Source organism: Pan troglodytes, chromosome 5 (genome assembly GCF_028858775.2).
Source record: "Pan troglodytes isolate AG18354 chromosome 5, NHGRI_mPanTro3-v2.0_pri, whole genome shotgun sequence".
NCBI lineage: Eukaryota > Metazoa > Chordata > Mammalia > Primates > Hominidae > Pan > Pan troglodytes.
The window spans coordinates 128,139,085-128,166,343 of NC_072403.2; the positions used below are offsets into that span (position 1 = coordinate 128,139,085).

The 27,259-nt window shown below is 38.3% G+C and overlaps 2 protein-coding genes, 1 long non-coding RNA gene and 1 pseudogene across 4 annotated transcripts in view; 2 read left to right on the forward strand and 2 right to left on the reverse strand.

Moving 5' to 3' along the window:
• The window catches only part of NT5DC1 (5'-nucleotidase domain containing 1), a 143,404-nt gene extending 131,281 nt beyond the window's left edge, over positions 1-12,123 (forward strand). Inside the window, exons 9-13 of one of the 2 annotated variants that reach the window (XM_016956196.3) lie at positions 4,904-5,022; positions 6,125-6,286; positions 6,893-7,061; positions 9,170-9,235; positions 11,811-12,123. In XM_016956196.3, the coding sequence (XP_016811685.1) occupies positions 4,904-5,022; positions 6,125-6,286; positions 6,893-7,061; positions 9,170-9,235; positions 11,811-11,812 (518 nt within the window). In that variant the 3' untranslated portion in view covers positions 11,813-12,123. The remainder of the gene's footprint in view (positions 1-4,903; positions 5,023-6,124; positions 6,287-6,892; positions 7,062-9,169; positions 9,236-11,810) is intronic. The other variant, XM_518703.7, reaches the window with a different exon arrangement.
• A 5,744-nt stretch (positions 12,124-17,867) lies between these two features.
• TSPYL4 (TSPY like 4) lies at positions 17,868-24,043 on the reverse strand. The gene is made up of 2 exons (XM_009451874.5): positions 19,963-24,043; positions 17,868-18,321 (listed from the first exon to the last, which is right to left on the reverse strand). The coding sequence occupies exon 1, from the start codon at positions 22,070-22,072 to the stop codon at positions 20,678-20,680; it is 1,395 nt and encodes a 464-aa protein (XP_009450149.3). The 5' UTR covers positions 22,073-24,043; the 3' UTR covers positions 17,868-18,321; positions 19,963-20,677.
• Positions 22,210-25,249, forward strand: LOC134810360 (uncharacterized). The gene is made up of 3 exons (XR_010158153.1): positions 22,210-22,297; positions 22,755-22,917; positions 25,128-25,249. It is a non-coding gene; the product is annotated as an uncharacterized LOC134810360 (long non-coding RNA).
• Positions 25,250-26,402: 1,153 nt separating this feature from the next.
• On the reverse strand, positions 26,403-27,259 carry LOC742733 (small ribosomal subunit protein uS7-like; annotated as a pseudogene).

Consider the following 27,259-nt stretch of genomic DNA (forward strand, 5'->3'; position numbering starts at 1 on the left):
GGTTGTTTTCTGCCTGTGTCTTCACATAGTCTTTCCTCTGTGTCTATCTGTGTCCTAATCTCATCTTCTTAAAAGGAGACTGTATTGGATTAGGTCCACCCTGAGAGTCTCATTTTAATTTAATCCAGCCTTTAAAGGCTCCATCTCTAAACAGTCACATTCTGATATACTAGGGGTTATTATTTTAACTTATGATTTGGGGAGAAACATAATTCAGGCCATAACAAGTATATACATATGCTGAAACTCATCAAATTGTATGCTTTAAATATATTCCATTTATTGTATGTTGATTATGTCTCAACAAATGTGTAAAAACATGGAGGAAAAGAATATACTCATATTCGTATTTGCTTTTATATGCATAAAAGAGGAGAAGAGGTGAGTGCATACCAGATAGAGTTCAAAAATAAGACTTAAAAAACATGTAAATATATTACTGATTCAGAAAAAATCTCATAAATGCATATTTTTAAACATTAATAAAGTAGTGACACCAAGCACTTGGGGAGTTTAGGGGAGGCAGCAGTCTCTGTGAGTTGAGGTTAGTGCTTCTGGCCTACAAAACTTCTCACAGGTTCTGCTCTCTGTGGTAAGTTTTGCTTAGCTTTATTCAAGGCTGTCAGTCTAGCCTTGACTGTATCATTGTCCCATATCTACTTTGTAACTATTATACTGTCAAAAACTTTACTGTTTTTTAAACTCGTCTTGTCCATATGTTCTTACAATAAGAAAATAAAAAGATTTACTTCATTGTAGTAAGACATAGCTATATTTAGGAATAAATTACAGTTTCCAAGACAGCTTTAGTTTTATTTATTTGCCTAAATTGATGGCTCCTCCATCTCTTTATCCAACCTTCATTTGTTTCTTAACTTCATTAGGTCAGTTTTTTGGTAGTTTGTAGGCTAAAAGAAAAGATTTGAGCTTTGTTCTCCTATGAGTTTTCTCCTTTATAGTTATTTTCTAACCCAAACATCTATTAGTGATTAAGTTAAAGGGTTTGAGGAATAATTTGTATATCTTGTAGAACTTTGGTATAGAAAATTGTCCTAATAATATATTTGTATAGAAAAATGTTTTCAATTAATACATTTTACCTAACTGTTAAGATTGCTTTAATTAAAGCTGGGACAGTGGAATTTTAGGAAAGTAATACAGGTTTGCTGTTTTATCAAATAAAGCTTTTTATCAGTGAATTTGAGGGACATTGTGAAAATAATAAACTATAAAATTCAGTTCAAAGGGCATTCTAAAGCCCTCCTTCTTTTCTTCATTCTTTGCTGACCTGTTTTCAATACATATGGAAGATTGTAACAGCACTAAATTTGAGCCTTATATAAAGATGCCATAGGAGGTTGGCTGAGGCTCCATCCTAAGTGAGAACTGTTAGTTTGCGGGTGTCCTCAGGGATGCCAGATAAAGGTTTATTCTGTGCTTTAGTTGTTTCCTGTTTGTGGCAATACCGTGGGACACATTCAGGTCCAGGAATCCAAATTCGGAAATGCTCTCTGGGAGTATCATCTTACTTTGTCTTCTAGCCCCAATTTGAAATCCTTTGGAATAAGGAGGCAAAGTGCATTCTTGTCCTGGCTCTTATTATAACATTTCAGTGACTTTGGGCAGATTCCTTAACTTTTTCAGGTATCAGTTTATTCACCTGTAAATTGAAGGGATTATAGCTAAGACTTCTTAAACACTTACTTTGTGGCAGACACTTTTCCATGTGCTACATTTTTATCTGTATTAATTTATTTACACAACCACTCTGTGAGGTAAGCATTGTTATTATCCCCATTTTAAAACTGTGGAAGCAAATTATCATCACCATCTATCCCCTTTGTCTTCTTTATTTTTTTCTATATCTTCTAACGTTTTCTTTATCTTTCTATATCTTAATAACTGTTTTTTTTTTTTTTTTTTTTGAGATGGAATCTCATTCTGTCATCCAGGCTGAAGTCCAGTCTGCAATCGCCACCTCCTGGGTTCAAGCAATTCTCCTGCTTCAGCCTCCCGAGTAGCTGGGACTAGAGGCACGCACCACCATGCCCGGCTAATTTTTTGTATTTTTGGTAGGCACAGGGTTTCACCATTCTGGCCAGGCTGGTCTTGAACTCCTGACCTCGTGATCCACCTGCCTCAGCCTCCCAAAGTGCTGAGATTACAGGTGTGAGCCACCATGCCTGGCCCTTCTAACATATTTTTAATTATACTTTTTAAAATGAATATCCTCATTGTACTCTTTGCAGGACACTGTTTTTTGGGTTGGGGTGGGGGTTGTTTGTTTTTAGACAGGGTCTACTTCTGTCACCCAGTGGGGAGCGTGGTGACATGATCTCGGCTCACTGAAACCTCTTTCTCCCGGCTGAAGCTATCCTCCCACCTCAGCCTCTCAAGTAGCTGGGACTACAGGTGTGCAACCCCATACCCAGTGAATTTGTGTAGTTTTTGAAGAGACTGTGGTTTCACCATGCTGACCAGGCTGGTCTTGAACTCCTGGACTCAAGCAGTCTGCCTGCCTCAGACTCCCAAAGTGTTGGGATTACAGGTGTGAGCCACCACACCCAGCCTACATTTTTAAATATTATGTAAAAATAGAGATTTATGTAACTATTTTTGATTGACCTTACAAAGAAGTACAGTGCACTATCTAAATAATGTAAAAAGTGTTTATTTGGGTTTATAAACACTGTGCTTGAAACTTTCCTGAGTTTGTTCCTCTGTACTGTACAACTTCCACCTCAGTTCTGCGGCTTTCACAGTCCGAACAGGCTCTCTACTGCAGGAATTAATAATTCTCTGAGTCTTGCAGCTTCCTAGCTGTGGAGGCTCTGCCAAAACCCGCAGCCTCAGCTGCCCTTGTAAATTAATTATTCCTTAAGGCAGCCTCCAGTATAGGGGCTGGAAACAGGGAGGGGAGGTAATGTTTGTATAAAGTGAATTTTTTGTTTTGACTTGATTTGGGTGTTTTTTTTTTTTTTTTTTTTTTTTTTGCTTCCTATTAGATTACTGAGTCTCAACATTTAAGAAATTATAATACTATGGATTTTTTTAAATTTTTCATAAGTAGTAGAAAGATTCTCTTCCCGTTATCCTTGCAAAGTAGATATCTACATATCAACTGTGAGTCTTTTCAGAAGTATTTCTGTAAATTATTCATTTCCAATTGCCATCAAATCCACATTATTTGCGTAGTAAGACATTTCAGTAAATAACAGACATGAGAAGTGATCACTTTTTACTGTGTTTCTCCAGGAATATGCTGAATCTTCTTAGACGCTTTTAATATTAGGCTAGTACATGATTTTGGCTTCCTATCTATTCTTTCTTTAAAGAACAGTGGGATTTTCATTTGATTTTGCAGAAGAATTTTTAAATGACGCTGAAATGGCAGCTAGATAGGCATAAATATTTATTGAATATAAGCTGCTAGCTGCTGTGATTTGGCTGTAATTATCTATAAATGTAGTTTTAGAATTTTGTTTAAAATATCTGAGGTTATGCAGAAATGCACCTTATTATTGTGACATTATTTGACTCATTTTTGTAGTAGAATGAATAAATTATATTTCATTTCAGTTATAATGATCAAACTTTAATTTGTAAATCTTAAATTCTCTAGTACCAGATTCAAGATGTTTTTTGTTATAAACTAAGCAGAGATTTAATGTTGTTGTCTGTGACTTTTACATATAGTTTCTTTAGGGAAAATTAGATCTTAGTTAAAGGTACTAACATTGCCAGAGATGTATTTTTAATGACTGACATAACCATCTTTGCCTCCTTTCTAAACCCTTTGTTTTCTGCCTGTCCTACTCCAGGGTTGATTTACAATAAAGCCAATGAAGCTTAAGCTTTAACACCCCCTCATTTATCTCTTCCAAATCCTAGCAGGGACTATGGTAATTTTGTATTAATTCTGTATTTGTTCTCTTAAAGAGGACCCTTCTAATTATATAAGCTTCTGTATACACAACCTCTGTATCCAGCATAGGATTGTATCTCATAAGATTCTTCTTAGTGGCACAGCAAAGAGGACCAAAAAAGTGGGGGGAATAAACCTTTTTAAAATCAGAAATCATACAGTTGATGTGAGAAAAAAGAGGTTATTTTTCTCCATACAATTTGCAAAGCTGTATCAACAGCTACCAAAGTCTCTGCTGATAGATATATCATGTATTTCATAAAATCTTACTCAATCTTCCTTAATCATCATGCTGGTAGGCAGATTCTCTTCAGCTTTTCAGCTCATGTACAAGTAATAGAATAGCCGGCAAAATTCAGAGAGGCAAAGACATTTACCTCTTTCACTAGCCCTGCTTTAACAGGAGTAGGAAGGTAATGTGCTGGGAGAGGACAACTTGGAATGGTCCACAAACTTGTGCTTTGGCATCAGATAGTCCTTTCATTCCCCACCCACCCCAAGCCGGTACTAGAGTAAAGCATTTGAGGCACCAAGGGTGCAAAATTTACATCTGAATCTGATAGACTACTAATTAAAAACTTACTTTCCTCACCCTCAATTCTAAAAAATTAACACCTAATGACTTTCATTGTGTTATTTATTTGGTAAACCGTTTTGTAGCAGTAGGGGCATGATGTCAAGCAGAGGCATGATGTCAAGCAGATGTCTGTCTAATCACTGAATAAATCACTTACCAGCATTGAGATCCTGGGCAAAATAACTTCCTTGAACCTTATTTTCCCCAATTAAGAAGGCCACGGGATTAAAAAATATATACCTATAAGGGCCTTATAATATGTAGGTACCACTGAATGTCAGCTCCTTTCCCCACAAGGTTCTTGTTTGTACATGTCCTGTAGCCATGCCCTAAGTATGGTCTGCCCAACTGGCTACTCTCACTTGATTAAAAAGTATATGATTGTCAAACTGTATTTTCAGAGAATGATGAGGAGCAGGAGGCGCTGCCATCTCTGGATAAACCTGGCTGGTACTCCCAAGGGAATGCTGTCCACCTCTATGAACTTCTGAAGAAAATGACTGGCAAACCTGAACCCAAGGTATTTCCCAGTTGAGGAGAAGTCCTCAGTGCCCACTTGCAGACATAAGCAGTTGTGAACTGCCAAATCTCTCCTCTTAATTCTTCTGCTTAAATAAGCCTTTCCTTTGTCAATGTAGACAGGCTGTCTATCTGTGATAGAGAGGAGCAAGGATTCCAAGCAGGGCACCACAGATTTAGGGGGTGTATGAGTGTGTAGGATGCCTGTGGAATGTTATCCTGATAACAATCTATCCAAAAAGTTTCCATATATAAAACAAACAACTGAAATTATGCTACAGACTAGCTTAAAGATACACTTGTTTTTGACAGAATGATCACATTGTTGATGTTGGACATTGGTGCATTTCTAACAGCAGAACCCTTTCTTCTAAGAAAATATTTACCAGAATTTCTGTGAGCTGAGAGATCGTGGGGTAACAGAGCCCTGCTCCATTGGCTGTCACCATGCCACAGTCTCCTGGGGACTCCTGAGGGTTAATGGTTGGAGCAGTCTGACTTGCAGATGCTGATTCTCATATCCCTTAACTCTGTTTTCACATCTGAAAATTGAGAGGTATGGACTCAATCAATGGAGTCCTCAGACTCCATTGCCTCAGACTACCTAGGGAACTTTCCAGATTCAACATGCCCAGCCCCACTCTCACAGATTCTGTTTCAACCAGTCTGGGGTTGGGCCCAGAAACTTGAAAAGTGGTTGTGATTTGCACTTTTAATAATCTCTAATCCACTATAACAAGTTGTCTCTAATACCTCACCAGCTCTTCAACTGCAGGGGCCATTTTATTAATAATTGTAAACATCTATGTAAACATATAGGTTCACTTCTTTAGGAAAATTGAATAAAATCACTTATTTCACCTTATGCTGTCTTCCACCTGTGAATGTGTTGTATAACTTCTTAAGACAAATCTGGCACCCTGTGAATCAAATGAGACAAGTTGATGGTCACCTGTGAGATTATTCAAATAAGTGAAGATGTTTATGCAATTTTTGATTGTCATACTCTGATGCCTGTTGAGAAATTTTCTTCTTCCTTATATGAAATAAATGCCACTTTCACAATTCTGTGCCTCAAACAGCATCTGCTATCTGTCTTACAGGTTGTTTATTTTGGTGACAGCATGCATTCAGATATTTTCCCAGCTCGTCACTATAGTAATTGGGAGACAGTCCTCATCCTGGAAGAACTCAGAGGGGATGAAGGCACGAGGAGTCAGAGGCCTGAGGAGTCAGAGCCTCTAGAGAAGAAAGGAAAATATGAGGTAAGGGTTCCCTGCAGCTCTTTCCTTGAAAGACAAATATTTATGTTTGAAAGCTAAAGTATCTTTATACTACTTGACTCCAAAATTGTCCTGGTCAGGCTGAATACCATCATGTTAAAAAAAAAAAAAAAAAAAAGAGACTAATAATTTGAAACTTTGTATTAATTTTATTGACTTCATGTTCCATTTGTATTGAAAGCAATAAATAATAATTCCATCCTCATTCCTTTCTAAAAAATAAATACTAAATAAGAAAATTAGACCAAGTTGTTTTTTAACTACCCTTTAGACATCATCATCATCATAATAGAATAGAGAGTTATTTTTATTATAGGGAAAAAATTATGTTTTCTAGGTTGCTTTGTTTGGGCTAGTTTTCAGATAATAACCAATTGACCATATAAAAAGCTAGTTTGTGTTTAAAATAAAGGATACTTCATAATAAGGAGGAAATAGTATTCCTGTTCCAAAAATTTAATGTGGGCCCAAAGCCTATTTGTAGATTCCTACAGGGTTTCAAAGTTTTTATTTACTTAATAGACAAAAAAATTATGAGATTGAACATTAGTTAATCACCATTTTAATTATTCTGTTCTCTTGTTTCAGGGACCAAAAGCAAAACCTTTAAATACTTCATCTAAAAAATGGGGCTCTTTTTTTATTGATTCAGTTTTGGGACTGGAAAATACAGAAGACTCCTTGGTTTATACATGGTCTTGTAAGAGAATCAGTACTTACAGCACTATTGCAATTCCAAGTATTGAAGCAATCGCAGGTAAGGGGGAAAATACCTATAAAGCTTCACCTGTTACTAGACAATAATGACCAGTACTAGAATTCTTGTCTTTAAGAAAAAGAAATGTTGCCACAACATTGATTTATCTTTGGGGAAAAATCTTCTAGATATGGAACCTAGGTAATTAGGACCAGCACTTCTGTGGGAGGTAACTACAAAAGCTCAACAATTTTTTTTTTAAGTCAGCTTGGAGGCATATTATAAAATTAGGGAAAGAGTTACCAGGACAAGCTGCTGAGGAGGCCCAGTAAGGTGAACCTGGCATTTGAGGCTGCTTTTCCCCTGGGTATTTGCTGATTCCGGAGGGGGCACCACAGAGGGTGAGTGGGCCTTTCAGTAACTTCATGAATCTACAGGAATAGGAACTGGAGGAGAGGGCCTGCCTAAGGAGGGGTGGGTCTGGTGAACTCCCTCAATCTATGTTGAGGCCTTGAAGGGCTTTACTTTAGAATAAGGATGAATTGAGAAGAAATCTCCATTTTCACAGGGACTAAAACTCAGCTTGAAATCAGCTAAATACCTAAAATTGGATTGAGGAGATTTCAGATTATTAGTGCCCCTGCACACCTGGTAGAAACAAATATAGATTCTCTTTTGAGGAAGATAACATCATTCTAGGACTCAAATTATTTCTAAAAACAATTCATATAAAATTCAGTGCATAATGAAAAATAGCCGGGCACATAAAGATATGAGACCACACTAACAGAAATAACCATGTTAATTATAGTCAAATACAGAAAAGGAAGGAATGAGAAATTTGGTAGAGACAAAAACTATTGTATAAACTGTGGTATAAAAAGAATGGAGATTGTAGAATTTAAATATTTAAAAAATGAAATTAAGAACTTAACAGATGGATTTAACAGCGAATTAGACACAGATGAAAAGTCACTTAGTGCACTGGAAATTAGGTCAAAAGAACATATTTGGAATGAAGCAGTAAGAGAAAAATCATAAAAGATACAGAAGAGAGGCTGAGACATAAAAGATACAGTGAGAAGGAGTAAGATTTCAGGTAAGATATGCACTGAATTTTATGTGAATTGTTTTTAGAAATAATTTGAGTCCTAGAATGATGCTATCTTCCTTCTGTATTCTTGGGTTTCACATTTTTGGATTCAACCAATTGTGGATAAAAATTATTCAGAGGAAAAAAACAATAAAACAATACAACAATTTAAAATGTTACAAATTTTTAAAAATATAATAACTATTTACATAGCATTTACATTGTATTGGATATTAAGTAATCTAGTGATGAATTAAAGTATACAGGAAGATGTATGTAGGTTTAATGCAAATATTATGCCATTTTTTGACTTGAGCATGCACAGGCTTTGGTATCCACAGGGGTCCCCTGCAGTTACTGAGGGGCATCTGTGATTGGAGTCCCAGGAGATGAGAGAATAAGTGAGATGAGAGAAAATGATGGGGAAAAAAATAAGCCAAAGGTTTAAGAAGCCCAAAGAAATGAAACAAAATGAATAAAAAATAAATTCAGAGTTAACTGCTAAATGCCAAAGATAAATATTAAAAGCAATCAAGAGCATAAATGTAGATTAAATAACAGATTGACATCTGACTTATCAGAAACAGAGGAGAGCCAAAGACAATAGAATGATAGCTTTAAATTGCTGAAAGAAAATGATGTGAATCTTGATGGAATTATATACCCAGTTAAACATTGTAAAGAATAAAAGTAAAATATTGGCCGGATGTGGTGGCTCACGCCTGTAATCCCAGCACTTTGGGAGGCCGAGGTGGGCGGGTCACCTGAAGTCAGGAGTTTGAGACCAGTCTGGCCAACGTGGTGAAACCCCGTCTCTACTAAAAGTACAAAAATTAGCCGGGTGTGGTGGCAGGTGCCTGTAATCCCAGCTACTCTGGGGGTTGAGGCAGGAGAATTGCTTGAACCTGGGAGGCAGAGGTTGCAGTGAGCTGAGATCACACCACTGCACTCCAGCCTGGGTAACAGAGCAAGACTGTCTCAAAAAAAAAAAAAAAAAATTTTTAGACAGAGAATAATAGAGAAAATGTATGTCCAGAAACCTGCAGTAAAGGAAATAAAGATTATTATTCTCCAGGTACAATTAAAAATAATTCATGTCGGAAGACTGGAGATGCAAGAAGAATGTATATAAGTATATGGTGTAAGTATATGAATAAAAAATGAATGCTTACTGTTTGAAACAATAAAAATTAAAGTCCCATGGGATTTACATAGAGAATTAAAATGCTTGACAGTAATGGCATATATATGCCAGAGTGGGGCAGCAAAAATTAACATGTTCTAACATGCTAGAATTAAACAATTAAGGATAAGACTATGTTCAGTATTGATGTCAGAAATGCATGTTGTAATCTCAAAAATAACTGTCAAGAGAATTGTGATGATATACATATACCAAGCTAATATGTAAAATAATTTAAGAATCTAAAAGAAAACAAAGGAGATGAGAGAATATTAAGAATCAGCAAGACGGCCGGGTGCGGTGGCTCACGCCTGTAATCCCAGCACTTTGGGAGGCCGAGGCGGGAGGATCACCAGGTCAGGAGATCAAGACCATCCTGGCTAACACGGTGAAACCCCGTCTCTACCAAAAATACAAAAAATTAGCCAGGCGTGATGGCGGGCGCCTGTAGTCCCAGCTACTCAGGAGGCTGAGGCAGGAGAATGGCATGAACCCGGGGGGCGGAGCTTGCAGTGAGCCGAGATCGCGCCACTGCACTCCAGCCTGGGTGACAGAGCAAGACTCCGTCTCAAAAAAAAAAAAAAACAAAGAATCAGCAAGACAAATGGAAAGCATTTAGGAAAATGTTTAATTTAAACCTGAAGTAATTACATTAAATGTATGTGACCAAATACTCCAATTAATAGCCAATTTTAAAAAAATAACAATACCCGGCAGGGCACGGTGGCTCACGCCTTGTAATCCTTGCACTTTGGGAGGCCGAGGCGGGCGGATCACGAGGTCAGGAGATCGAGACCATCTTGGCTAACACGGTGAAACCCCATCTCTACTAAAAAATACAAAAAATTAGCCGGGTATGGTGGCGGGCGCCTGTGGGAGGCTGAGGTAGGAGAATGGCGTGAACCCGGGAGGCGGAGATTGCGCCACTGCACTCCAGCCTGGGCAACAGAGCAAGACTCTTGTCTCAAAATAAAAATAAAAAAAATAAAAATAACAATACCCAATTATAGGTTGTTTATAAGAGATATATCTGAGACATAAGGATTCAGAAAGTTTGAAAGTTTAAATATCAAAAGATGGACGAAATAATACCATGCTAACAGTAACCAAAAAAAAAAGAGAGAGAGAGAGTGGCTGCATTAATATGAAACAAAGTAGATATTAAGGGGAAAAGTGATTAGCATGAGAGAGATCACTTCATAATTATAAACTCCTAGTTCTCAGAAATATATAACTGCCAGTCTAAGATACTCACAAAGTCCCCTCTCCTCTCTCAGGTCAGAACTTAATCTTTCCATTTTCACAATACCAAGAAAATGCCTAAAAAAGAAAACATCCACTCTCCTTTATAGAGGCATATGCTTTCCGCTTGGATTCTTAGTTTCCAAATTTCCTTCAGCATTTGGCAAAGGGTTTGAGGAGACAACCAGCAGAGTCCAGTTCTCTGACCCTTCCTTTACAGTGGTCCTAGCCCCTCAATTTTTGTCTCTGCGGCCCTGCAAGACTGTCAAAATCTCTACTGGTTTTTCTGCTGCTTGTAGTAGCCCTTACCACCAGCCAGAATTCCAGCACCAGAGGAGAAAAGCTGAGGCTTAGCGTTAGCTCCTCTCGCCGCTGGTTCCTCCTTCCCAAGAATTGTGCCTCAAGTCTTGGTTGCCTCTTTAGCTCTCTGGTGACCCTTCAGTCTCGTGTTTATATTTTATCCAGATTTTCCAGTTGAAGTTAGAATTCTAGTTAATTTTTTTGAACTTCCGATTCTTCTTCCTTAAATTGAAGAAAGTTGCCATGTTGTGTGTATTAAAATTCTTATTTAGCTAAGCATTTGAAGATTATTCTTAGTAACCCTCTTCCTGTGACTATGAAGAAGATTATTAGGTCTCATTCACCAGTTACATGATCCTCTGAGGAGGGCCTGGGAGTTTTTTTTTTTAATTTTTATTCAGATAAGCTTTCATATTTTTGTATTAACTTCTGTGCAGAGTATTAAAATTAAACTCACATAGAGCTCGGGATGATTTGAGATATCTCTAAATGTGATTTGACTTAAACATTATTATAAATTGCATAGGGAAAGATATCTAACTCTTCATCCTAAGTGACCTTTGATAGACCTTTTCTGTAATATGGGAGAAAGAATAAAATTAAATTGTTTTAAATGAGATAGGAAGTGAAAAATAACCTGGTACATCCCTTTTGCCTCTTAAAACCTTTTTATATTCAAGTAATGTTTCTATACTTGTGGATATTCTGTTAGACATGGTTATCTCATTCACATTTAAATGCCTAGAAGCTTTTTTTATAGCTGTTGTAAAAGTTTGTGTTTATTAGCCATATGTATTACAATGGTGGTTGGTTTATACACATTTTTAACCTTATAATAATAGCTACACACAGACCTACTGAAGGAGCAAAAGAAATATTAAAATTTTACAAGTCTAAAAAATAAGTTTTATTAGTGAATATCAAGTTTTGATTTGTTTATGAAAGGCATTCAGAGACCTGTGCAATAATTAAATTTTTTTTTCCTCCCCAGAATTACCTCTGGACTACAAATTTACAAGATTCTCTTCAAGCAATTCAAAAACAGCTGGCTACTATCCAAATCCTCCACTGGTCTTATCAAGTGATGAGACACTGATATCCAAATAAGTTGTCTTTACTGAAAAATGAAGTGAAGACCCATATATGCAGTTTAAAAAAAAGTTAATTTTCAAAAAATACTGTAAAAGACTTTAAGGAACGAGTTTTATTGACCAATAAGTTGATATTTGTCCATAGGTCTCCTTTCTATAAATCATCTTGATGTTTAACAACTCTTATTATATTAAAATCTCAGTATCCTAAAACTTAGAACCTTATTGATATTTTCTATACAGTAGTTTTGTGATTAGAATTCACCTGGGGACACACACTCACACGCACAGTCACTCTTACACATATGCCTAGTCCAGTGGTTCTCAAAGTGTGATCCATAGACTAATAGCATAGCATTACCTGAGAACTTGATAATGCATATTTGCAGGCCCCACGCAAAACCTGCTGAATCAGAAGCTCTGAGAGTAAGGCCTACCAATCTGTGGTTTAACAAGCCCATCAGGTGATTCTGATTTACAGTACAGTTTGAGACCCACTGGCTAGAACATATCCTCCAGAGACTTGGCTTAATTGGTCTGGGTAAATATGGCTGAGCGTTGTTATCTTTTGTTATCTTTTATATGCCCTAGGAAAGTGCAGCCAGAATTGAAAACCAACTGATCTATACCAGTTCTTTCAATTAATAGTCAAGAACATTGAGTCCAGTGAGATTAAGTGATTTTTGCAGGCTATGAGGTTTTATGCTATTCCTGTGTTCTCCAAAACAAGAAAATAAAAAGACATGATTTATTCTCTGTTCATACAGCAAGTATGGAACAAAGATGATCTAGAAGTCAACTATCTCAACCTCCATTGTTACCCACTAGGTTTTTTTCTAATAATGTTAAAGGCTATTTAATTTATTTAATCAACTTTAAGCATTACATTCTCAATTGGGGACAAAAATTGGTTCTTGGGGTGAAAAAATATTAGATATGGCTTGTGGACTTCCAATATCATCCTATCCAACAAAATCTTATTCCTTAGTATTAACTTATCTCATTGGGAAGAAATTTGTAGTTAAAACTATTTAATGTAATTTGAATTTAATTTCTGTAATTGGGAAGGAGGGTAATAATGAACAAAAAGTTTGAGAAAAAAATGCTTTAATGGGTTTTACAGGCATGCTACAATCCAGGACTGTGGTGTTCTATGTGCCGTGTATGGTCATATTCGTAGCTATTTGTTGCAAGATACTTGAAGCCAAATGTTTGCAGTATAGGTTCCTGGCTACTGTTTATGCTGTGATTTCACTCTGTCTATCATGGGCAGTATTAGAAAACACACTGGTTTTCACTATCTGGTTTACAAACACTATCATTATTTTACCTGGATTGAAGTGCAGAATTTGGCATATCGATGCATGCAATGGAAAGAAAAAAAATTTGTTAAAATTTGTAAATGTTCAGCTAAATCTCAGATATACTGTGGGATCTCAGGGTAAGTAAAAAAAAACAAACAAAAAAAATCACTGAAATTTTTCCCTCACAGTCAGTAGCTTTGTTTGATATTTAACAATAAGTATATGGTGATATACTTGAAATTTATGTCCAGAATGTCACTGGAATATTACAATGAGCATAAATAATCAAGCTTAGGACTAAATGAAAGATACTATCTCATGTATGCTTTAAATAGAGAATTTATTTCTTTTAAAAATAAAGCTATTTTTCCTTATCCATGTTTACTCTGTAAATGGCAAATAATACATCTTTAAATGCTTATGAACTACTGTTAATATGAAAAATGAGAACTCCAAAATAAGAAATAATTGCACTTTTTGGGCCACTGAGTAGTGGCGGGGGTTCAGGAGGCAGAATTCAGTTGTCAGAAGTTCTAGTATTCCCTTTATCATTCCACCTAAAGACCCTGAACAAGTTACCACCAAATTTGGCTTCAGTTTTTTCCATCTTACGAAAGGAAAAGCTTAGTTTATTTCTAAATTTCCTTCCTTTCTAGCAGTCAGTATTTCTTCTAATGAATGATTTTTTTCTGTAATTAGAAAGACTATAATTAGGCTTTTTAAATTTGTATTTTCATTCTTTGTAAAGAGTGCCAATGGATATGAAGATTAAAAATAATCCAAATCCATAAAAATTAAAAAGAAAATATTAAGTTATATGAAGCAAAAAAATTGTATAAATGGACAGAAGACATGTAATATTCGCATACAGGCAAACATTCATAATCTAAAGGACACCTAAAAATAGATGTAAGCGAGCGGAGGTTTTCCTTGCTGGCCACTGTTTATCGCATCAGCAGAGGAAAGATCTGAATGACTCAGTGACCAAATGTTTTGTCAGAATCTGGTATTTGGAATACTGAGGTAGTAAAAACTTTATCTGAACCATGAATTACAATCTAAAATCAACTTCTGAGTTTGTTAAACTCTAAACTGAAATCAAGTATTATTTCCCCACCAATATTCATATCCAAAAATAACTTTAAATACACACACACACACACACACACACACACACACACTTTTAGTGAACTGGTTTGAATGAAAATAAATTTATATAATTATTTTATATAACAAATCAGCATAAAATGGAAAATCAAACTGCCTCTCTAGATATAATAACCTTCACTGACTGTTGGAAATACATGGATAGCTTTTTAAAATCTTCAGTGTTGGAGTAACACTCCCTTACATCTTTTCAGCCTCTTGAGTACAAGAAGACTATCATAAGAGTTAGTTCCAGATTGGTGCAAGACTGCAATACACTTGACTGCTTTTATTAAAGCCATGAGGGCATACCAAGTAATTCACCCAGTATGGTCTTATTGCCACCCTTGAAAATCCCTGGGCATGGTCCAGTCCACATAGAATGAATTCAGAAAGGTGTCTCTTGTTGGTCTCTAGAACTATCCTCAGAAATAATAGTAAAACAGTGGTCATGAGTAGCCTCACTAGGCTACTTCATGTACATTATCTTGTTTACTCTCTATAGCAACCATATGAGATGTATATAATTATTAAATTGTACAGATGGGAAAATTGAAATTCAGAGAGATTAAATACAATGCTTGCTCTGTGTTACACTGTTACTAAGAGAGCAATACGTGAACCCAAGTTTGATCCTCAAAATCACACTTTTAATTACTTGATACATAATGTCTTCCAATATTGAATCTAGACTAGGGCAAATTCTCAGCCCAAAACCACACTTCAATTTAGCAATAATGTCGTGCTAGGACATGAGAGGGATTAAAATTGAAGACACAGCCTCTATCTTTAAGTAATTCATAATTTAGCCAAATATATTAAATATCTGTAATATAAAACTTACCTAGGAAAGTAAAATAGAGATCCAAGAATCAGGAGTCCTAAAGCATAAAATGAGTCTGTTCCTCTTGGAAGCCACACATGTCAAGGTCATCAGTAAGCAGGCCTACTCTTTCTTCATATTCTGGGTTAATGTTCACCTTGACTGCTTGGTAAATTTCCCTCACTGGTGCTGAAGTAACCAAAATGGGGAAGGAGTGATGAAAACTCATCTTTGAGTAAGCTTAGTGGGAAATAGTATATCTGGGCCTATAGAGAAGTTGGGTCATTACTTAGAATGACAACTAGAAAAGTACATAGACTGCTTGCCAATCAGTTTGTTGTACCATGTACCTGTTCACAGACTCTTTTCAAAAAACAAGTTTATTTTACTTTTTTTGGTACTTTGGTCATGTTGTTTCCTTGGTAAAGATCAAAGTTGAATAAAGCTTAACAAAGTTTAATAAAGAAAAGGAATACATTACTATCTAAATGTGTTAAAAGCAATCACCAAGTTTAATCACTTAAAAAATAAATATTCTCTTAACAGAAATGTCAGCGGTTACTTACAATGCTTAGCAGCTAAATTCCATGAGTATAACGTTTAATGTCTTTTTGGTACATTAAATATTCAGTGCCTTTGATGAAGGGAACAAACTGATAATTTCATTCATGTGCAGCAAACATCAAGGTTACATAAGTAAATTCAAATGTGTCAATCTGTAACTGTATGGAGTCCTGTATTAAATCAAGTGATAAAATGTACCCTTCTCAAAGGCTATTCATGAATAAGCATAACCTTCAACTGAGGCCTGAATAGTCATGTGTCAGTAGGGTTTTTGTTAACATTTGTATGCCAAATTTATTACGATAGCTGTGATAGAGTAGAAGTTATGCTAGCTTGAAATCAGAAAACTCAACAGTGAGACTTGCATCTTAGGCAGTTTACTTCTACTTTCTGGACCTCTGTTTTCTCAACTATTTAAATGGAAATAATAAAACTTGTGTTACAAGGATTATCAAAGTAATATGTGCACTTCGAAGTGCCTGACATATCTCAGATCTTTTGAGGAGATTGTGAAGCCAGGGAATAAGTAACTGAAACAAGATCAAATATCCATGTCTTAAATTGTGATTCTCTAGGACAGGGACTCAGTAATTAAAAATATAGGCAAGGGTTTGTTTTGGTTTTTGTTTGTTTGTTAATGATGAAAACATTTAAGGACGTTGAGTTAACTGGAGATAAAGCAGCAGCACGAGGAGTAATGGGGAGAAGGGCCTGAGAAGGTCAGAGAAGCCTTTTATAAGTGTCTGGCTTGCACTGAATGCCCAGAAATGGAAGCGCAAGGAAAGTGTTGTGTGAGGACCAGGGTAATTATGCAGTGTCACCACTACTCACAGGGATTATGGCCTGAGAAACTAAAATGATACTTCTTAGGTGACCAGAGGATGGGAGAACTTCTTAACTGGTTTGGAGGTCCACATAAAGAATAATTGGGGTCTAGAATTAAGGAAGGAAAAGCAATACAAAGAAATGGAGCAGGGCTATAGCAGTGAACCAATTGGTTGGTAAGTGAAACCTGTAAGATGCCTAATTGAGTAATTTAATGACTAATTTTATTAGGCTAAACAGAACAGAAACCATGCTAATCTGTAACAAATAAGTGGCGCCAGCCTATTACAGTGAATGCTATTGGTTAGACTAAAGCAGATAATAAACCAAGTGTAGGAAAAATGACATTTTGTGATTACATCCAGAACAGGCATAGAAAAGGTATAATAAAGCTTGAAACAGGTGGCTGACAATGCAGAAATCAATCACTGAACTGAAAAGGTAAAATGAACATTGTTAGAGGAATTTAGGATTAAGATGGATGTAGAGCTTGCAAAAGAAAACCTAGCTCTCTAATACTTCAAGTTCTCCAGCCCTAGAAAAAAATACCTCAGCAAGAAATTGCAAGTAATAATTGCACCAAGAGTCAGCATCTATTTTAACTGTATGTTTAATTAAGTTTCTAACTCAAATGAGAAATTTTGGGCCATTTTTGTCAAATTTTTGCTTAGATGGCTACAAATACTTGGCAATTCATTTTCATAGATTTTGCAGCATCCACAAAGCCCTCCTTACTGCAGAGAATGCAGAGGTATTTATCCAATAAACCTTCATGTAATTGCTGCTATACAGCAAAACTATCATTACCGGTAATTAAAGTTGTGATACCTGATATCATTTGTCTCTAGACATTTTATTTCATATTTTCTTGGTATTCTTTTTAAAGCCACACATTGGTGTAAGAAAAGAATGTTAAGTAGCACTGACAGAATACACAATAATTAATTCTTCCAAAAGTCTATCTTAAGCTTATTAGATCTCGGAAGGCACAGTTAATAATAAATGTAATGAACAAGGATGCTGCATAGACAAGTTTTCCACTGAAAACAGTATTTTAAGTGATACTATATGGTGCTTCAATTACCACCAAAAACTGCACTGGTTATGTAGAAAAAATAATGCTCATGAGTATGCAGTTGCAGTTGGGCTCCCATTTACCATTTTTCAGGTGAAAAATCTTGGAAGGTTTGGTGGCTGTTGCCTTTTTTTTTTTTTTTAACTTTCAGGATGATAGTTACTGGTATCATTTGATAACTTTAATGATTTCCCAACCTTAAATTAACCTAGACAACACAGAATTTTTAAAATTATTTTTATTTTTTGATGAAAACAAGAAATACGGTAGTGACACTTTATTTTTCCTTCAAGCACATGGGAGAAGACAAAAGTACTAAATGATCATTGAGTTTGACAGAGAAATTCTACTAGTACTTACACTGCTTAGGAACATAAATGTCAAGTACATTACTAGGGCAAGAAATATCAAGTAAGACAACAGAGTCATATTTTTCTTTTTGAGGTTATTTTCACAAGACATAGCTATAATTTGTAAAATATTCAGACTATTGAAAGATCACATTCAAATTATATTTCTAAGAATAGAGCCATATATGAACAGAGAGCAAAACAAGCTAATACATTAATGTTCACTGAATTCTTCATACTGCACAGGACACAAATTTGGTATTTTTGCACATGTTGTCAATTATAAGCAAAAAGCAGGCCTGTAAACATCAATTTTGTCATAGGCTGAAACAGAGAAAGGAAATGGATTTTACTCAAAAACAGTGACATAAGGAGCATATACCATTAATCTTCCACATATATAAAGGTCACTCCTAGGATAATTGAGAGAAAACATCGACTTACATTTTGTTTACAAAAATCTACTGGTGAATTCAAGGACTTAGGAAAAATTGAAGGAAAATCTTCCTCCAAGCATGCTATTTAAACCCCAGCCCCTCTTCCCTGGAGAGCACCTCAGGGGCCTCCCCTCCCACCCCTGATCCTGCAGGGTCTTTCCTGTGAGCCTTTCCAAACCCACTCCACAGCAGGCTCATTCCTGCTCTGGACTTTTACTCAGTTTCCCAACCTAGATTAACCTCTCCACTGTGTGTGTTCAGACCTCCTAAACCCTCAGGTAGCTTAGGGCAAGGCCTTCAAAACCAAAGGGGAAAAGGGTGATGGTGGATGGTCTTTATCACCACACATGATCATAACTAAGCCTTGACGGCATCACTGTCCCACCTACTGGAACTTGTCCGTGAAAATCCACACAGATGCTACACATCCCCTTATCCCCTAACAAGGAGGCTGGAGATCCACAATGCAGGCTGCAGCCTGCTTCTTCGTTTGTTAGGAGCAGGGAAGGAAATGAAGAAGCTGAGAAATGAGGGCCAAGAAAGCCAGGCAGTAGGATGGAGACCCAAGGGACATCAGGGCAGAAACAAAATAGTACAAAGGAGAAGAGTGACCTACAAAATGCTACCCTAGGGTCATTTCCAAGCAGTCCAAGGCCCAAAAAAGAATTTCCATCTTTAGAAAAGTGGAGTGAAGCTAAGTTTTGGTTGCCTTTGCTCACATCACGAAGGCCTTTGCCTTTAACCCGTCCTGAACCCATCACTGTGAGGCCCTTCTCTCTCTTTCCAGCTTCTCAAACTAAAAACTCAAGAAATACACAGGTTTTGGTAGAATGGATGGGGTAAAAAGATAAAGATGTCAAAATCTGCCTAATTTAACACTGCCTATAACTAAACAATTAACCTATAGGTCTCCCTTTGAAACTTTCAGACCTTGCTAAAAGAAGTGGGGTGGAGGAATAAGGGCAATAAGAGATCTGGAGCCCATTTAATCATAACCTTTCTGAACACAATCAGGGAAAGAGCAAATTAAACAAAAAGCCTGCTTTGCCAGTTTTGTTTTCTGTTAGTAAGCTAAAACTGCTTCAGAGTGAAAGGGAAGAAAAGGGATGGGAGGGAGAGGGGGAGGGAGAGGGGAGGGGGAGGGAGAGAAAGAGACAGAGAGAGGCATAACAAGTCTCACATTCCAGAAATATCTCTTCCTCAATGCCCCAACTCTGGCAACTTTTGTCATGTTCAGAGTGGGTGCAGGCGGGGAAAAGAGGAAATGCCTAAAGAAGTTGCTCAGATTAAGGATGGTTTGTTGGCTAGGAGTCAGAAAGACTAAGCTGGAAGGGACTGCGTTCCAGCCCTGCTTTGGGCACTGTCACATATGACTGCCCATCCTGGTGGTAGGGGGTGTTGCTGTGAGCTCCCTGGGAGCTACGTCTACAGATAGTTCCTGATGAGGCAGACAATGGTGGCCTAAGCAAAGTTCAACCAGAAGGTGAGAGCAAGTAGGGGTGGGCTATAGCACAGGCTTCATACTCACCAGTAGCTGGTCATGATGTAGAGTAACCAAAGGTACAGGAAAACCAATGTGATAACATAGAACACTTTTCGTCTATTACCTCAGTCACGCCTAGCAGTCACCCATCAGCCACCAGCTTGTTCTATCAGATAACCAGTAGGGTGGATGGCACAAGCCCAGGAAGGCAGCTGGGATCCAGTTGGTGGTAGTCTGGAATGTCCAATTTGGGTTGATGGCCGGGTTAAGATATCAGTTTTGTCTTGCAGTGGTAATACCCAAATAGCTTACCATAAGTACATGGGTATCAGGACACAGCCAGCATAAAGTATGAAGCCCAATCAGTTATTTGTGAAGATGTATCAAGATTCTTTGTGGTACAGAACCACTTAAATTGGGAGAAGAGCATGGTCACAGACAGGGTCCAAGCCATGCAAAGAAAGGCAGTATGGTACACTATATCTATAGTATCATACGCTTGGCATAGAAGCCGTAGAAGGCCATGCACTTGAAACATGTTAACACAATGCAGAAAAGCATGAAGGCCCAGAGGAAGAATGGCACAGGCAGGTAAGCCAACAATCTTGCAACCGATTACTGAAGATTTAGAAGAACCAAAGGAAAAGATAATCCACAGTATGAAGAGAAAGCAGATGGAAGACTGCATGCTGTTGGCCAAGCATAGGTCCAAGGGGAGGTGGTAAGGAAACTTGTGCAGAAGCTTCTCACAGGACAGAGATTAGCCAGACTGGAACCTGAAGGATCTGGCGCTCTCCACTGGCTGCCTTGGTGGGCCTCGAATTCCTCTACGGGGCCCTTCACCCATCAGGTAGTATTGTAGGGGATTGGGCCACAGTTCTCCTTTGATAATCTCTGCAATTCTGTCGAATTCTAGAAGGCTGTGGTCTGAAAACCAGTTGAAGAAACTAGGGATAGTGTTCCCTTCCCGGTTTCTGTGGATATGAGCCTGGGGGTCTTGGCCTCGGTGCCAGCGGATTGGAGTGGAAAGAGACACCACTCGGCCAGAGGATCTGCGTTCATATTCCTTGACGAGCCCCTCATTTCGGAAGTAGGGGTTGCCCTGAAAGATGAACTTGAATTTGCAGCCTGCTCTGGGGTGTTTAAGCTCCTCCACCTCCAAATTGATCATGTACCTCAGCATGTCTTCATCTTGGCCACTGATCATAGGTGACAGCTGGGGGTGGTTTCGAAAGGCAGTAACCCAGAAACCTGGGATATTCTGGATAATGAAACTTCTGCGCTGCATGTGGAGCCTTCGCATGCGGCCAAACTTGCGCTCAAGCTGAAGGAAGGCCCTGTCAGCCTGGGCATTTACGTTTGACAACTCTTGATCGATGGCCTCCAGTGAGTCCATGCAGTTATTGATCTTCGGGGCCCTGGGCCGTGTCTCCTCTTTCACCCCTCCTGCCACCTTTTTTTCCTTCTGCACTACCTTCTTTTCCTCCATCGCCGCCCCTGCTTCTCCCTCCTTTTCCACTGCTGCCGAGATGGCGCATTTTTTAGTCGTCACTTCCTTGGCCTTCTTCCCGGGTATCATCTGAGACCCCAAGCCCCCTGCGCCACAGGCTTCTAGAGCCTTCTGCCCAGCAGGGCCACGGGGCTCTCCAAGCTGACAGCCATTTTTCTGGCTGCTGTCAGCAGCCTCGGCGGCAGAGGCTGCTTCCAGACCTTTCGTAGAAGGTGGAGCATCCTCCTGCCCGGCTTTGGTCGCTGCACCGCCGCGACTCCCGGCAACTGGGACGCGGAGCGCGGGGCCACAGTCGACAGGATCCTGGGATGCACCCCCCTCCGCAACGGTCTCCAGGCTGCCCCCACCTGTGTTCGCCATCACCTGTGTCGCCTCGGTTTCTTCACGGAGCCCTTGGCACTGGTCTAGGTCCGGATCTCCTGAGGCACGGTCGGGAGCAGCCAGGCCGCCGGTTTGGGCGAGAGGGAGCTTGTTGCCCCCATCCAGGCCGCTCATTTTGGAAGAAGTCAGACTAGTGGGAGAGGGAGAGTTCCTTGTCCTCCGCAGCGGCCGAGCTCTGCCCGAAACGTCTAGCACCACCCCTCCTTTACTCTCGGCGGTGCTACCATGGCAACTGGTGATGTCAGGGCGGTAGCGTCGTAACATCGCGCGAGAACTCTCTGCGCGGGTGACTACGCTTATCAATCCATCGTATTCCTTTGTCTTCTTGTCACAAAAAGAATTTCGTCAGTCTGGAAGGGGAGTTTTACTTACGTAAATGGATGTAGACCAGACTCAAGCATGTAAGAACTGTGTTAATGTGGATTTCTAAGCCTCTGAATGAATTTCTAAGGCACCTAACCTATTGTTTCTGAAAATATTTACTTTAAGGTGAGTTACTGTCTATTCAAGTCAGTTCATAGGGCTTCTCATGAGTAGGAAAGTGGATTCACGAACTCACCGGCCTTACTTCTTTTAAGGTGTGGATTCATGGCTATTACCAAAGAATTTAAATGAGCAGAGTTTGATTTTTAAAGAGAAGTGTTGCTGTGTTGTTATTTTTAAAATTAAGGAGCAGCTGAAAGGCAAACTTCTCTCATCCTAACAAGACATAATAAAGGAATATTTCAATTTGTCTTACAGATTTTAAAGTTTATATAATTTGGCCAACATCTACAAAACAAGTGGACAATATTTCCTCTTCACTTTTAACAAAGAGTAGCAAAATGTTTTTCCTTACGTAGAGGTGACTGGCACACGAGCACAAATTTAGGCTTTTAAGCATTACTGAAAGAAATATCTCAGGGGATTTTAATTTCTAAACTGACGCATATGTTCTTTTCCTCAGGTTACAATCTTAATCTAAAAGTGGTTCCTGCTTCGTAATGCCTGTGGACATGAAGCTAACAAATCTTTTCAAAATGTGTTCATATGGTAATTCACTGCAGCACAGGAGCAATAATCAGCTATGTGCAGGCATCTATGCTACTGTCTCTTAAAATACTTTAAAAGTAAGGTTAGTTATTGTCTATTCGAGTCAGTTAGCTCTTACAATTCATTTGATAGTGATTATCAGTACAATATATTAGTTTGTTGGAGTGTGAGAATAATGGTGTTAATCCTTAGAAAAATGCAAGACCAAAGGGAAATTTAAATTTTGCATATTTATGTTTAATGTCAAATTTATATTCAAATAAACGGTTATGATTATAACTCTTTGTAAAAGAAACTCCATTTTAAGCCCCCCAGATTATGATCACTTTCAAATACAGGCTCAGAAGTACAGATTTAGAGAAAAAGGATTCCTCTTAGAGGAATACATCATATGTACTGAGACTTCTAGCGAGGGAAGGAGTGTAGTTCTGGTTCAACTAAGATAAAGTACTGATGAAAGGTCACTGGCAGACAATACGGAGAAACAGCCTGCCTTGCAGGATTTTTTGTATGCCTAGTCAGCCTACCCAAGGACAATGTGTCCAGAATGACCTCTTTACTGCCTGCCAGCTAATCAGTTATCCCATAAGAAATATGCAAACAAGATTCACACAGCAGAGAGCAATTATTTTTCTCTCCCTCTTTCCTCTTTGTCTTAATAAACGCTCTTTTTTTGTGGGGTGAAATCAATCTATTGAGGTATCGTCTTTGTAAACAAATAAACAGCGTGCTATAATTGACTTTGTGACTTTGAATTATTGACACTGCTCTGTTTCTTTTCCAAAGAACCTTTGCACTGTTGAAAGAGTAACTTTTCCATTATAACCTGAGCCAAGATGAAGAGAAGCAGGGAATACTGAATGAAAGTTACTTTTCCATGCAGCAGGAAAAAACAAGTTTGCTACTATACAAATTTATAGAAAAGTATAAAATTACATGTGAACTTCTTTTTCTTTTTGTGTGTGCCAAAGTTTTTTAAAGATTTATATCTCTACTACTGAAAGCATTCCCATCTCTAGCTTGTATTAGTTCTGTCACCTGAATCATTTTTCACTCATAACCACCTGGCCATTCTTTAACACTCAGTTCATGTAGATTGTACTAAGCAGTATAAATACATTAGATTTTATAAACAAAGACCCAGTGAGCACAGAGCAGTTAACATGCCCATGGTCACATATGTATTAATTGGCAAATTGCCTCCTCCCACCTTAATTACTTTACCTCCTTCCTTAATTACTTGCCATTTTGACAGTCTTCTGATTTCTGTATAGCCCTTATGACTTTTACTATCCAACTTAGTACAGTTACATTTCACTGAATGACAGGGATTTTGTCATTATGGAAACATCATATAGTACATCTATCAAACCTAGCTGCAATAGCCTACTATACACCTAAGCTAAATAGTATATCATATTGCTCCTAGGCTACAAACCTGAACAGCATGTTGCTGTACTGAATACTGTAGGCACTTGTAACATAATGGTAAGCATTTTTGTATCTAAACATAAGAATGATACAGTAAAAATAGAGTATTATAATTGTATGGTCCCACACTTGTATATGCAGTTCATCTTTGACCAAAATGTTATGCAGCAAATGACCGTACTTATTTATCCTCTACTTTTTAACTTTATTGGTTGTTTCATTAAGGTCAGTTTTATCCCAGCTAGATAATGACTGCATAGCAGCTTCTGTAGCATCTACGACAGTATAGGCCAGTTACTAACTCATAGAATGTTTTAATGAATCTTGATTATTTAAGTGAAAATTTAAATTTAAATAAAAATTTTAAAAAATTTTACCAAAATGAATAGTATGACTATTCTTGTGTTTCATTTTGAGGTGGGTGGATATATAATAGTAGCTATGAGTTATATTTTACATTTTTTGCACATTAGAATAATATATATTTTGTACACAGTAAAGTCTATTCTACTGGAAACTGGCAATAAACCTTACTACGCAGAAAAAACTACATCAGTGACTTATGATTCTATGGGAAAATATCGATAGAAAATGCCATGAAAATCTATGAGGTAATTTTTATTTGCAAGGAGAAAAGATATTTAATGGAAGTTCAAACATAAATTAATACAGTCAAACAGGAATGACTTTACTAAAGTATAAAGATTGGAAAATTTGTGAAATATCCCCTATTGTTACATCTTTGACCAGCAGTTTCTTTTTCAGAATGATATAGTTTCTGGTTCATTATTTAGTGTTTTCTATATACCATATACTTTTATGTGCTTAAATGTGTATCTCATTTAATTTTTACAAGGACCCTGTGAGGTGATATTATGACCTCTCCTTCCCTATGCCTCAGAAGAAATTGAGGCAATGAGAAATAAAGTGGTTTATCCAAGATCACACAGCAAGTGGTAGAGCCACAATCTGAACGAGGTAATCTGACTGGAGAGCCTGTGCACTCATTCACCATAGTATTCTGCAACCTTACACAACCCATAAAATGAAAAGCCACCTTCTTAGAAATAAGACTACATGACCATCCCAATTTAATGTTGAACTTTCTTCTTTATCTTCTTTTCCTTTACCTGTCTTAGTCCATTCAGGCTGTTGTAACAAAATACCATAGAGTGGGTGGCTTGTAAACAGTAACTTACTTCTCACAGTTCTGAAGGCTGGGAATTCCAAGATCAAGGCACCAACAGATTTGGTGTCTGGTGAGGGCCTGCATCCTGGTTCTTAGACTGTAGTTTGTTGTTTTTTTGTGTTTTGTTTTGTTTTGTTTTGCTGTGTCCTCACATGCAAAAAGGAGTGAGGGATCTCTCTGGGGTTTCTTTTATAGTGGCACTAATCTCATTAGGGCTCTAACCAGAGGTCTCTTTTATAGGGCACCGATTGCTCCCCAGAGGACCCCAGCTCCAAATACACTCACATTGGGGATTAGGTTTCAATATATTAGAGGGGACAAAAACACTCAGTCTATAGCCTGCTCCCATCCATAAAATTAGTGACAATTGTTGAGGAAGTGCCCAATTACTAAAGAGAAACAAGAATTCATGATTCTCTGTTTCAATGCCTTAACAGTTCTCAACTCATCAGATATAACATTTATTTTTTACTTTTATTTTATTTTTAGATGGAGTCTCGCTCTGTCACAGCCAGGCTGGAGTGCAGTGGCAAGATCTTGGCTCACTGCAACCTCCACCTCCTGGGTTCAAGCAGTTCTCCTACCTCAGTCTCCCAAGTAGCTGGGATTACAGGCGCCTGCCACCATGCCCGGCTAATTTTTTTTGTTTGTTTGTTTTTTAAGTAGATACAGGGTTTCACCATATTGGCCAGGCTGGCCTCAAACTCCCAACCTCAGGTGATCTGCCCGCCTTGGCCTCTCAAAGAGCTGGGATTACAGGTGTGAGCCACCGGACCTGGCCAGATATTTCTTTTTATAACATGTTTTATAACTCCCTTTTCCTTTCTTGAAATTCATATTGTATATCAACGTGCACATTTTTTAAAGTCATTATAATAACTTAGTTGTAATTTTTTTGTTTTTTTGGTAGGGCTGCCCTGAAGGGCAGACAGGTTTATTGGGCAACAGCTGGGAAAATCAGCGGTTGGACTTGGCCACATGCTCCAAGAAGGCCACACGTCCTTCTTCTTAATGGCATAGGAGTTGGAGGAGCCCTTGGCAGCATTGATGAGCTCCTCTGCCAGGCACTCAGCAATGGTCTTAATGTTCCGGAAGGCAGCCTCACGAGCACCTGTGCACAGCAGCCAGATGGCCTGATTCACACGGCGAAGTGGGGACACGTCCACAGCCTGTCGTCTCACAGTCCCGGCGCACCCAATGCGTGTGGAGTCCTCCCGAGGACCACTGTTGATGATGGCGTTCACCAGGACCTGCAGAGGGTTCTCGCCTGTGAGCAGGTGTATGACCTCGAAGGCATGCTTGACGATGCACACAGTCATGAGCTTCTTGCCGTTGTTGCAGCCGTGCATCATCATGGAGTTAGTAAGGCGCTCCACAATGGGACACTGAGCTTTGTGGAAGCATTTGGCGGCATACCACCCTGCACTGTGAGGTAGGTACTTTCTCCTTCACTGCAATGTAATCCTGCAGGGAAATGTCACTGATGTGCACATCATCAGTGCTCCACTTCCCAAAGAGCTTGATGTCTGGGGTCTCTGCCACTGCTGGTGCTGCTGTCTCCCACTCAGTCATCATGAGAACACAGCCTGAGTGTCCCTGTTGCTCGACGTAGACCATGCGCCACCCTGGCACAGACAGGAAGAGCAAACTTACTTGTAATTTAAAGGAAAAATAAAAGGAAAGTAATTTTTAAAATATCTATTTTAAAATATAAATGCTTTGACATGCCAACACTTTACAGCATGATAAATTAGTTAAATGGTTATACCTGTAGACTTACCAGTGTATGAAACTACTGA